The 13,392-nt window shown below is 41.9% G+C and overlaps 1 protein-coding gene across 1 annotated transcript in view; it reads left to right on the top strand.

Annotated features, from left to right (window-relative positions):
* The window catches only part of CORIN (corin, serine peptidase), a 121,480-nt gene extending 113,436 nt beyond the window's left edge, over nt 1-8,044 (top strand). The window contains exons 19-22 of the mRNA XM_030449768.1: nt 668-842; nt 4,300-4,571; nt 7,244-7,377; nt 7,813-8,044. Coding sequence (XP_030305628.1) covers nt 668-842; nt 4,300-4,571; nt 7,244-7,377; nt 7,813-7,995 — 764 coding nt within the window. The 3' untranslated portion in view covers nt 7,996-8,044. The remainder of the gene's footprint in view (nt 1-667; nt 843-4,299; nt 4,572-7,243; nt 7,378-7,812) is intronic.
* The last annotated feature ends 5,348 nt before the right edge of the window (nt 8,045-13,392 follow it).

The raw sequence follows: 13,392 nt of genomic DNA, 5'->3' as shown, positions 1-13,392 counted from the left end.
AATATAAAGTGAAACAAAACTGAAACAACTATTTTGGAAAGGCAACAGTACATCAGATGGGAATCTGATATAATTCCTAGTGGAAATAGCTTATAAATTAGAATGGACAGTGTACTGGAATGTCTTCAGATCTTCAAATATTCTCCCATAGCAATTTCCATGGACAAAGCAGGCTTTCTGCCATGAAGCTGAGTAAACAATGTGACATTCACCTCACACATGGCTTAAGAAAAGCAAATATTTCTGAGCAGCTTTTCCAGAAGCAGTTCTTATGGGTAGTACAAAGCAGCCCGAACATTGCTAGCTGACAGACAAGGACATAAACCCAGGAAACCTTCCCAAGAGCAACCTGGTGACTCCAGAGAGATAGGAAGTTAGGTTCCCAAACTTATCTGGGATAATATTTCAGACTGAGCTGTTCAAAGTTAGTAGCAGAAGAGCTATTGTTTGATAGAAAGGAAGGATGAAAATGGCTCGATGCATTCGATATTGTGTGGCTGTTGCTTATCTCATTTCCTGTATTGTTCAGTGCAATTGCACGACCCTGTTAATATTATTCTCTGTTAATATTATTCAAGAATATTATTCTTGCCCAGTTTTCTTGCAAGAAGGTAAGTGCTGCCCCTGGGGTAATGATTAACTCCCTTCTGCATCTCTTTCTCACTAGACTGTGGCCGTCGCCCAGCTGCTCGCATGAACAAGAGGATCCTTGGTGGCAGGACGAGTCGCCCAGGGAGATGGCCATGGCAGTGCTCCCTGCAGAGTGACCCGAGTGGACACATATGTGGCTGTGTTTTGATTGCAAAGAAATGGGTCTTGACAGTAGCACACTGCTTTGAAGGGTGAGAGGCTCAGTTTTACTGTTCATATAAACTTGCATATGTGAATTACCGAGTCCTCCTTCCTGTATTGAACACACTGCGGGGAGGTGATGACCATTGCAGAAGGGGACATCACAGAGGCCTGGTTTTAAGAGACTATAAAAGAAAGTAAATGGTATGAAACAGCATCATCTTAGACTTTCAAACTCTTTATTATCCATAACTGGTGTCCCTAGTGATGAAAGCTAAATGAAGATGTCCTGACTTTCAGCAGGACAAAGGAAAAGGAAGAAGAACACAACACTAATCCTATAGCTCTCATGCAACTGTGATTAAAAAAAACACCCTAGGCACCAGCATAGCATTTTTCCAGGGTTATTTCTGTAGCCATCAGTAAAAATAAGAATTGAATGTTTATTCACAGTGACATATTGAAGTCACTGCCTTTTATAATTACAAATACTCCACTCCATCATTAGAGTTGCAATGATTTAAACATCAGCATTAACCACTACTTGGTACCTTCTCGTATCTGAGGCCCTGTGGTGGATGAACAGTCTGGAGTGCAGAGGAAGTTTACATGTCCCAGGAATTTTCTTGGTCATTGTCAGCTTTTGTTATTAACCAATGTTTCTTCTTAGTGAACCACCCTTTCAGAGGGAATTTTATTTAATTTCTTCTATCCTGTACTAAAGTTTTTTAATAGGGTTTCTAAAGATAATTGAAATGTGTGTTTTCTGCTGTAGTTAGCAAGTACTTTTATACTATACAATTGTCATCAGTGCTTAATCCTGCTTCAGACTGCCACTTGCTCATTGGAAATTATTTTAGACTACATTAAACACCTTTCTTTCTGTTCCAGTCAGCAGAAATACTGTAGCAAGCAAGAACCTCATGACTGATATTTCTTCATAATGTTAATCATTCCCTTTTTCAGTAATAATAATTAGTATTTTTTATTTCTGAAACACCAGTTTCTTTAGTGTTTGTTTGAATTGGTTTTCTTATTTTACTTTCCCAGCTCATGAAACTTGTGGTAGGGATAAATTTTGTTGCTTTTGTATCCAACCCAGCAGACATGTGGCAGGTGGTAGTGTGAATATCTCAACATACGAATCTATTAATGAAATGCTAGAGGAAATGACAATAGGAGAGACCTCAGTTCTGACTGTCACATCATATCAAACCCTAAGGATTCAAGTACTGATTCCATTCAGAGAGAAGTAATAACCTGAAACTTAAAATAGTAACCCAGATGACTTGCCTTCTAAACTAAGAGTGCTAAAGCCTGAATAATATGAGCAAGAATTTATCAGATTTGGGGTCCTGCACAAAGAATGTCTCCTCTTTCCCCATCTATTTTTAAATGAATCTAAGCAGTATCTGGAATATTTCTTTACCTTAGAAGGAACTGTGCCTGATGTTCTGAAAGAAAGGATGGGGTGTAGAGGTCAGTAAAAGTTCTCCTATTTTTGTCAAATGTAGAAAGAGAGCCACCATTTGGAATTGCTCATTAGGCCTCATTTGGGCTGCATGGTATCTGTGTGAGCTCAGATTATCATGTGTGAAGAATCTCAAGTTTGTATTCTAGATGCCTTAAAGTACTAAGATATTTAATTTCATAATTCATTGAGGAGTTACACAAATATGCTTTTCTTCAATTTCTCTGAAGAGATTGGAGGCTATATTCCCAGTTGTAGCGAGACGAACCTCTCTTAGGGATCGGCGCTTCAAGGTCTAACCAGGTGTCGTAATAGAGACTTGCGAGGGGTGCTCTAAGTCTATAGCTCACAGAGTGGAACTAGCCTAGATCGGTCCTGTGGCTCGAAGGGCTACTGACCTCTCTGTTGCGTAGCCCAAGAGTGAGCTATCCTGTGGGTGTGAGCCTCACCTTTTATTGGCCCCCTGGTCCTGCTCATGCTCAGTAGGGGGCCTGCCCTAACCAGGCACAGGTGGACTTGATACGAGCTCACACCCACTCCTTAGCAATCAGAGGCACCTGGTTGCCTTGTTACTCTACACCCAGTGGCCTGAAATCTTTAAATTCTTCATTCATATAGCATGATAGAGCAACAGCAAGATCATTCTTGATTCTACAAAACTTTCTTAATATAACACATTTAAAAATTTACCAAACCAACCATATAAGCCAATAACTAAAATAGATTTTAAAGTGCTGTGGTGCGTTAGACAAAATAGTTTTGTGAAGTATTTTATGAAGTTCATGTGACATTTGGGATAAAAACATGAGAACCATATAGCAGCAACGCAGCAACAAGTGTTAGTTCAAATAGTCATGACTTCTGGCAGGGGGCATAAATGGAAAGAGCTGCATTCAACACTGTGTCATTTGCTAGTTTTATTATTGTAGGCTGGATAGTTTTGTCAGGATTTCTTGAAATCCATTATACCAAAGCATAGATGACATTAAGGTTTCTGTCCTGTAAGAAAATACATTCTGGCTGTGACTGCACATTGCTCTGTGCAGTGCTTTTTTAGTGTTCATAAACAGAACTGCATACGAATATTCTTAGCACTTAATTCTGTAACTTTATGGAAAATCTCACAAGCTGATCGTGATGGTAAAATGACAGTGAAGTCTGAAATAACAGGATTTGCATGCAACTCAAGATAAAGATATCCTTATTTAGCAACCAAATCTCTTTACAAATTATAGAAATTTCAGTTCTGTTGAGAACTGTGAAAAAGATTAAATTTTTCTGGCTTTGATTACACTTTGGTATTTTCAAAGGTGCTTTGTTGTGGAAAATGATGAAATTTTTGAGGGTTTTTGGAATCACAGGCTGATTAGGAATCTGTGACTCATCCTGTGACCAGTTATGATCAAGAGATGACAGCCTGAAGCCTTTCATATGTTCGATGTTTTTCTCATGTGTTTCAACAAAAGGTAGTTCAGTCTCCCCACTGCTATCATATAAATTACTTTTTTTATGATCTTGAATGTTTACCAGAAGAGTCTTAAACAATTGTAAGAGTCACAGTCACCTTTGATCTTGGGCATAAAATTATGCTTGGCACAGAGTGAATACCCAATAAATCTGGGACTTTTCCCATGGCTGCCATAAAAAAATCTAAATTTCATAATAGAATTTCTTTTTTCTATGGGATTTCAGCTGGACTTACTGCTGTCAGCAGCCTCCTACTGAACAATATTGTCACCCTGGAGAAATTTGTATGTGCCCTTAGCATTTAATTCAGCAACTGCATTTCTTGGTGGCTGCATTTTGTCTGAAGGTGTGAGCTTTAATTCCTTTGTTAACAGGCAGGAAGGAAATGGAAAGCATTGCCTTTTTGTTTCTACTTGAGCTAAATAATGATAGTGTAAGCATTTGTCTTTTCTTGTAGCATTTGTACATGTACTGTAACATGCAAGAAGTTTGAGAAAAAATTCTCAGGCATTTTAGCTTAAAAGAGTGCTCTTGATTGGAATTTTTTTTTTTTTTTTTTTTTTGCAAAGGAGAGAAAATGCTGCTGTTTGGAAAGTGGTGTTTGGGATCAGCAATCTTGATCATCCATCAGGCTTCATGCAGACCCGACTAGTGAAGACCATTATCCTCCATCCACGCTACAACAGAGCTGTTGTTGACTATGATATCAGCATTGTGGAACTGGATGAGGATATAACTGAGACAAGCTATGTCAGACCTGTCTGTTTGCCCAGCAAGGACCAGCTGGTTCGGCCAGATACATACTGCTACATCACAGGCTGGGGACACATGGGCCACAAAAGTAAGATGAATATTTTTTAATGATGTATACTCTTGGCAAAACATGGTAACCTTCTACTGATTTAATCAAATAAGTGATCCCATTACAACTCTTAACCCATTTATATTATTACTGGACCTTATTAAATACTAGGGAACTGTAACTATTAATGAAGGGATCTGGCTGTGACGAGAGCCTAGCTCTTTCAAACCAGCAGCCTGAATTTACGCTCTTTAGACCTTACTTAGACAAGTGGCTTGGTTTTCAAAATGTTGAGGCTCTAGAAGGTCCTATGAAGAAAGCCAAATGAATTGGTTACCATTTTACTGGTTTAGGTTGTATTGAGAACTGTATTGAGAAGATACGAGATTACTGGGAGTAGCAACATTTCTAGTTTTGTGAAGGTGGAACACACTGAAAGCATTGGCATCCAGGCTGAATGAACATTTTCTTGAATTGAAGCTCTATGTCAGAATTTGGACTTTGGACAGTTGTGTTACATAAATCTTTGTTTAGACAACCAATTCTGTATGCATCATATGCAAATTATCCTGGTCCCAGCCCTGTTAGTGTTCTAGCCATTGTGTTTCTCCTTTTGGTGTTAGACTATTGACGAGAGAAGGCTGCCCTTCTCTACACTGGAGAAGGAATGCTTTTGCACCACTGGGAAATGGAAAAATGCCTTTGTTTTCTAATGTGGTTTGTGCATTGGTTTGAAAGGTTTTATGTTTTAAAGCATCAAAAGCCATCATGGCTACACAGCATTTAGTACTTTGTGCCCTAGGTTGAACTGCTTTCCTTAGAATTTGAGCTTGGTCAGCTTTTTAGACTAGGAAGAAGTCCTTTACTGTCTCCTGAATTCACTAAAGTAATTTCAATAACCATCAAATTCTGCTTTCTGATACACTAACTCACATTTACCCAAACATAACTCAAAATGGCTGTAATTATACCAAGCTTTACCATGAGAGTAAAGCAGCACAGAGAAACAAGGAGGTGCTGTCATGGAACAGTGAGTTGAAGCTCTCTCTTCTACCTTCCTTGCCTTACTGTTTTCCAGCCAGCTGGCCCCACCTTAAAAGTGCCACACCACATAAAAAGGCTCTCTCCCCCTCCTCAGTCTGGCACTGTGACTGCAGGATGAACGGCAAGTGTCACACCAGACCCCATATGCCTGCTCTTTCTCCAGAATGCAACACATACACTCCTGATCAGGAACATGATGGTCATGAATTTTGTGATGCAGTAGGGGAAAAGTCTGCCTGTTTTCACTCTAGTCTTGAGCTAAAGGGGGCTTCTTTTCCCCTTGCACTTAATATGTATATTAAGTAATATGGGGGCAATCACACAGCACCTGCAGGATGGACAGGGGATCAGACCCAGCCAGCACGGGTTTAGGAAGGGCAGGTCCTGTCTGACCAACCTGATCTCCTTTTATTATCAGGTGACCCGCCTGGTGGATGAGGGGAAGGCTGTGGATGGAGTCTACCTGGACTTCAGCAAGGCCTTTGACACCGTCTCCCACAGCATCCTCCTGAAAAAGCTGTCAGCCCACAGCTTGGACAGGAGCACCCTGTGCTGGGTTAGGAACTGGCTGGAGGGCCGGGCCCAGAGAGTGGTGCTGAACGGGGCTGCATCCAGTTGGTAGCTGGTCACTAGTGGAGTCCCTCAGGGATCAGTGCTGGGACCAGTTCTGTTCAATATCTTTATTGATGATTTAGATGAGGGGATTGAGTCCATCATCAGCAAATTCGCAGATGACACTAAGCTGGGGGGAAGTGTGGATCAGCTGGAAGGCAGGAGGGCTCTGCAGAGGGACCTGGACAGACTGGAGAGTTGGGCTGATTCCAGTGGGATGAAGTTCAACATGGCGAAGTGCCGGGTCCTGCACTTTGGCCACAACAACCCCATGGGGAGCTCCAGGCTGGGCACAGAGTGGCTGAGAGCAGCCAGGCAGAAAGGGACCTGGGAGTCTGGATTGACAGGAAGCTGAACATGAGCCAGCAGTGTGCCCAGGTGGCCAAGAAGGCCAATGGTATCCTGGCCTGGATCAGGAACAGTGTGGCCAGCAGGTCCAGGGAAGTGATTCTGCCCCTGTACTCAGCGCTGGGGAGGCCACAGCTTGAGCGCTGAGGAGAAGGAGATTGAGGTGCTGGAGTGGGTCCAGAGAAGAGCAAGGAGGCTGTGAAGGGATCCAGCACAAGTCCTGTGAGGAAGGGCTGAGGGAGCTGGGGGTGTTCAGTCTGGAGAAGAGGAGGCTCAGGGGAGACCTCATCACTCTCTACAACTCCCTGAAAGGAGGTTGAAGCCAGGGAGGGGACGGGCTCTTCTCCTAGACAGCTCTCAGTAAGACAAGAGGGCATAGACTTAGGCTCTGCCAGGGGAGGTTTAGCTTGGATATTAGGATGAAATTCTTTATAGAGAGGGTGATCAGGCATTGGAATGGGCTGCCCAGGGAGGTGGTGGCTTCTCCGTCCCTGGAGGCTTTTAAAAAAAGACTGATGTGGCACTTAGTGCCATGGTCTGGGAACCGCAGTGGTAGTGGATGAAGGGTTGGACTTGATGATCTCAGAGGTCCTTTCCAACCTGGCTGATTCTGTGATTTATAATCTACCCTAATGGAAATATTTATCATATCTCAGAGCCATTAAGTATTTGTATGTGTATAGTTTAATGTTTAATTCTGTTTTTAGTGCCTTTCAAGCTTCAAGAAGGAGAGGTTCGCATCATTTCCTTGGAACAATGCCAGTCATACTTTGACATGAAAACCATCACCAGTAGGATGCTGTGTGCTGGCTATGAGTCTGGCACTGTGGACTCTTGCATGGTAGGCTTCTTTCTAACATGAAACTCACAACTTGGTTTCAGAAATCGAAGTACAACATTGTGTGTTGGGTATAGCATATTTCATCTATTACAAGAACAGCAACGGTTATGTATTTTTACTCACCTTTCATTATTAATATTGGTGTAGTCAGTTTCAGTTTATGATAATGAAATGCTGCTGAAGACTCTAAGATTTGGTTGTGTTAGTTAAGTGTTAGACTAATATTTTAATTTTTATGAGCCTTTTGCAGATTACTTTTTGTTCAAATTATAACAAGGAATAAATAATGGTAACATTCTGTGCTGCTACATACTTCAGCAGAGCAGCCTGTTTTACAGCTGAATTACTGATTAAAGACAAATCCTTGCAGGAGCTGAGACTGTATGACTACTGGCCATGTGCAGCCCCTAAAGACTTTTTTCTTTCCTGTTGCAGGGTGACAGTGGAGGACCACTTGTGTGTGAGCAACCTGCAGGGCGCTGGACTTTGTTTGGTTTAACATCCTGGGGCTCTGTCTGCTTTTCCAAGGTTTTGGGACCTGGAGTTTACAGTAATGTGTCACATTTTATTGAGTGGATTGAAAGACAAATATACATCCATACCTTTCTGCTAAACTAACTCCAGATGCTAAGAATTGTGCTGACAGAACAATGAAATCAGCACTCCAACACTGAAGATTTTGCAGTCCAGAAACTATGAAAAGGAGTTTCAGGATCTTTCTGTTCTTGTTGTGGAGCTATGGAATATACAGTGTATGTTAACGGTAAACCCTCTGCTGGTGAATATACTTTGGGGTAGAATTAATAATCCTTTTGACTTTTCTTTTAACTGCGCTGTGGTCCAAACACAGCAGAAGGCTTAAAAGAAAAGAAGTAGTCACTTTCTGCCTTTCAGTTATTCAAACTAAGCAGTAGCACAGACTAGAAAAAACTTTTTAGATAATGTATTTTAATACTATTCGATTAGCAGCACATGTATTTTTACTCACTGTCATGAGGGAATGAACTTGGTGCATTCAGACAGCATGACTGGACATTTGTTCACAAGGGCAACACCAGGCATGGCCACATCACACACTGGAGGGTGTGTGAGAGATGAAGTTTGTGTATCCATGTGGCACAGGACACCTAAAAGTACACGTGCAGGTCTCCAAGGTGTCTGTGGTGCTGGAGTGCCTGAGCTCATGCATTCTCTCCCTCAGAGTGGTTAACCTGTGTGGGCATAACCCTCACCCATAACATCCCAACTCCATAGCTCTTTTTCCCAGAGCCAGCTTGGGTATCTCTGGGCCGATGGATGGACACTTTCTACCACTTCATTTTCTGAAGCTTTCAATGTCTCAATACATCCAGGAAACACCCTCATCTTAACAGCACTACAGGAATTAGCACAATTGTCAAGCCTCTGCCCCACTGGCTTTTTTCCCCCCCATTTTATAGTGTAATCAGCCTATCATGTGTGCATTGAACATCTCCAGCTCTCTGAAAACGTAACAGGGTTGCCAATGCCACTGCAGTGTTTTAGTCCTGTAGAGCCAGCTAGTTTGAACATTTGGTTGATATGGAAAATGTAGATTTGAAGTGCAAAATATATTTTTGATAGGTCTTTTCTATTATCATGTATTGACAATTTAATTTTTCTTAGCTAGATTAAACAATCAGGAGAGAGAAGGCAGAAAGATGTCTGACTTATAGAAGGCCTGGATTCCATCTCCACTTCAGTTAAGGAAAGTGCAAAAGCTTCATCAGCAGAGGCTCAAAGAGCCCAAGTTCTCTGTAGGCAGATGGCAGAATGCTCCCTCTGTGGCAGGGAAGAGGCTGAGAGTCTGACTGAAAAGTATTATAATGCAGTCTAGCCCCTCATTGTAGTGTTAGAGGGGAGGTGTCTCATCAACTGCTGTGTGTGACATCCTTCACAACTTTTGGGAAGCCAGAGTAGGAGGAGTCAGCAGCCTGAGGGTTACAGGATGAATGCCACCTGGGAGAAAAGCATTTAAAAACTCACCTGGTTTCAGTGCTGTGCCTGGTTCCCTGTGAATCCAGCCCAAGGCATAGAATTACCCTCCCTGCTACCTCTGGCATGCCCCTGTGACAGCATGGCAGGGCCTTGTCAATACCAGAACTGCCATATGTGGGAACCTGCATTAAAAGAGATAACTAGAGGACATTTCAGGTACTATTTATCACATTACAACTAATCAAGTGAAGGTTTACATATCTTCTCCTTTAACATGCCTAACATTAGACATATTAGACAGCACTCCAGACAGCATTATTAATATATATTCAATATTTATGTTATAGTTTCCGAAACCCTATTTAAGTGGTTATTGTATCACTGTTTCATGTTCAGAAAGAAAAGCCTTCAGCAGCTTTGCTAGGTGTTGGATTTGGGGGTGGTTTTTTTGTTTTATTATATTTTGTTTATTATATTAATGATTTTGTTTTTACTAAAATATACAAATGCTCCTCTTCTTCTTCAGCTATAGATAAGAGAAAGCAGCTGTGACCATGTTTTTCCAGTGCAAGTAGCTTACAGGTGAAGCAGGTTTTTGTGCCCTTGCTTGAAGGATATGGAAGCTGCAGTTCTCAGTCCCCCACTTTAGTTTTCCCTGGGGCCAGGATCTCTGCAGCTGTAGGGCAGCACAGTCCAAAGTGGACTGCTGAGGGTTACCTGAGCTTGCAGCCCAGGGGACTGCCCAACCAGCCTGCCCCACCATCTGCCCAATGGCTCTGCTGGCAAGGAGCTCTTTGCCAGAAGTGAAAGCAAAGAGGTGAAATGAACAGCCCAGCCTGACATCTCTCCATCAGATGAAATGGTCAGCAGCTTTGAATTTTGTAAAGCTGGAACAGATACAATCATTTCATGTAGAGATTAACACTATGAAATGATAATATGTAATTACACACTTTAATTAACTGGGTTTGGCCTGCCACCAGTTTCCAAGCAGTCCCTCCCAGGAAACCAGGGAGAGTCCTGCTTAAACACACGGTCCAAACCCCTTCCTTTATAGGGTCCGTCTGAGGAAATTATAGGCCAAGCCCCACCACAGATGGTTTGAGGAGGGAGTAGTTGGGGTCCTTCCCTTTCCTATAACTGTCTGACACAACATTCCATGTAAAGAGGAAATTTGTAATTTTATAAATGTATTTTTATACTGCTTTTTTCTATGTGTGCATATGAAATAGGCAAACATACTCCTCCTTCCAGTGTACCAAGCCTTTCCCTGTGTGCTGACACAACAGCTATGATCGGTTATGCTGTTTCTCTTCCTAGTGTAGCCTCACTGTAAGGTAGCAATTCTTGGTTTTACATCTACGACAGCTGTAGCTCCGAATGGAAGCAATGTCACACAGTCAAGCAGATGTGTTTCTTTCTAGTTGTACTAATAAAAATTTGCAATTGTTTTCCACGTAAATTCTCTGTTGAAAACGTGCTTTAATTTTCAGAGAAAGAGAGACTCAATGACACTGCAGACATGGGAAATTAAAACTTCAGCAGTAATGCCTAGAAATTGTCTTAGAAAGGTATTTGCATGTCATTCTGTAGCTTTTTTTAACAGCCCTGTTAGCACTGCAACACTTGTGGAGATTCTGGCTCTGCCATCACGGTACAGCTTTCAGTTTCTTCTTCATATACACTTCTAAATATTACCCAAAACATTGCTACCAACAACTACTCTGTACTGAAAAAAATCCAAAAAAAAAAAAGCTGCCATCCATTTTCTCTGAAGACATTTTGCTCTATGGCTTTCCTCAGGAACACAGTTAGTTTGAAACAGCGATCTCCTGTAAACAGATACACAGCATTTCAACATCTACACACATCAATATCAAAATGAGTACCATGCAGCAGCTTAAAATACTTAAAACTGCCTTTATTGCAGTCAACAGCTAAGGTTTCCAGGACCATGAGGGCAAGAAGAACATAATCAAAATAAGCCAGGAACAAGTAATACAGAAGCCATACAGGAACTCAGCTCCCAGAGCATCTTAACACAGTCAACTCCAGAGCTTGGCCTCTGCACAGTCCATTGGCCTCTGCAGACAGCATGGGCTGGGTCTGACCCCCAGCAGAGCCAGGGCTGGAGGGAAGAACCATGACTGAGGCTGAACATTCAGCTCCAACTGTGCCCCAGGTACAAACCAAAGCTCACTGCTGCCAAAACATTCACGCAGTAAAGGCTGTGGCTGAGTGCCACCTGCAAGTGTTTCGTGCAGGTGTGGCTGCTATGAAAAAAATAATTTTAAAAAGCAGATTTTTTTTTCCTGTAAATCAGATTTTGCACATCAAAAATTGAGTTAAAGCTGCTCCAGGTGTAGCTGGAGCTAAGGGGGCTAAGGGTGGCTGTGGTTTGTTTTAAACTCACAATCAGAAGTGTAAATGCTATGCTTTCCTTCATGACATATGGAGGGCACCTGTGAGATGATCTTAAAAAGCCTGTTTTGAAAATGGAACAGTTAGGTCATGCTGTGCTGAAGTGACATCCTCAGTGCTGAAAAAAATAATAAGGGAAACATTCAACTGCTGAGAAGCAAAGGGAGAGCTTGCACCTTCATTTGGTACTGCTTTAGAAATGGCCAATTAACATTTTGAGTCTTTTATTAAAGACTCACTTCCCTCATCTCCCCTTCAGTAAAAAACAGCAAGTGACCACAGCAGACAGCACTTAGCCATCCATGTCTGCTGCCCCCAAAAAATAGGGTTTTATGCAATGGGTTATTTTATCAGACTGCTTGTAAAAGTACTAAAAAAAACCAACCTGTAGTGGAAAATTTTAAGCAACACACACCATCAGTGAAACCACACACCAAGAAAAAAAAAAAAATACGTGTGAGAGAGTGTGTGTTAGTTCATACCACTTCAGGAGGCACCAAGTCCTTACAGCACAGAGACAAGAAGAGAGCAGGTCACAGGCTTTGCCCCAGACTCCTTTTTACAGTGAGAGGAATAGGAAAGAACTGAGCTCTGCACTCAGGTCACTGCAGCAAGCCCCTGAGCTCCCCTGTGAGAGGTCACTGTTCCTCAGTTATAGTCACAGGGTTGCAGAACCATAGAACAGCACAATCTGTTCTCTGAGGCCACAAGAGAGGAGAGGCCATAGATTTAAAGTGCAGAGAAAAAAATTCAGATGAGACATTAGAAACAAAACCAGTGTTTGACTTTGAGGGCCAGAAAACAGTGGGCTGGCCTGCTTTTCCAGGGATCTTTGCAAAATGAGAACATCTGCTAGAACTGATAAGGCGAGAACCAATCCTGCCTTGGGGCTGTGAAGCAAAGCAGGTAAATTAATTGGATCCCAGCATATCTGTTCTTCTATGATTCTGTCCTTGTACCAGCACAATCTGCAGGTTTCACTCAGGACACCTGGAGTCCACTCCTGGCACCATGACCCCTGCAGCAAGGAGAATGCTACAAACATCTGAAACTCATAACTGCAAACCTACATGCCTGACACCATCTCTTAGCATTTGACTGTCTGCCTTCACTTCAAAGGTCCTCACCAACCTTACATTAGAATGTTACAAATATTTTGTCCTACATTGAACCAAATAAATTTAAAAATTGCAAAAATGGCTGTCATCACTTGCTCCCTCCACTATTTTTAGTTCTACAGGCTAAGAGAAAGGTTATTTTTCTCCCCACTAACTCTAGGGATGGAGTCAGCCCTAATTACATTCTACCTTTTAAAAACAGAAACCTCTTAAACTTTTGGCAACATGTGGTGACCTGTATTTGAATGAACTTAGCATGAACCCCCCTCAGTATCTGCCCTGCATGGCAGCAGCTGTCTGAGACCTCACAGAGTTTGTTTAAATTCTTTCAGAGATCTTAAAAGATGTGGAATATGTAATGTTGATCATGGACATGGGAAACTCATGGTTCAATTAAAAAGCGGGACCCTTGTCTCAAACATGGTGCCTAAAAATAAACACACAAATCTGGCAAATTTGAGAGCAGAAAGCTTTCAAAAGAAATAACCAAAAAAATAGGCCCATTTCTAATTGTGATACT

This window comes from Calypte anna, chromosome 4A (genome assembly GCF_003957555.1).
Source record: "Calypte anna isolate BGI_N300 chromosome 4A, bCalAnn1_v1.p, whole genome shotgun sequence".
NCBI lineage: Eukaryota > Metazoa > Chordata > Aves > Apodiformes > Trochilidae > Calypte > Calypte anna.
Note: the sequence above shows the minus strand (reverse complement) of the source record. Positions and strands in the feature narration are given on the sequence as shown.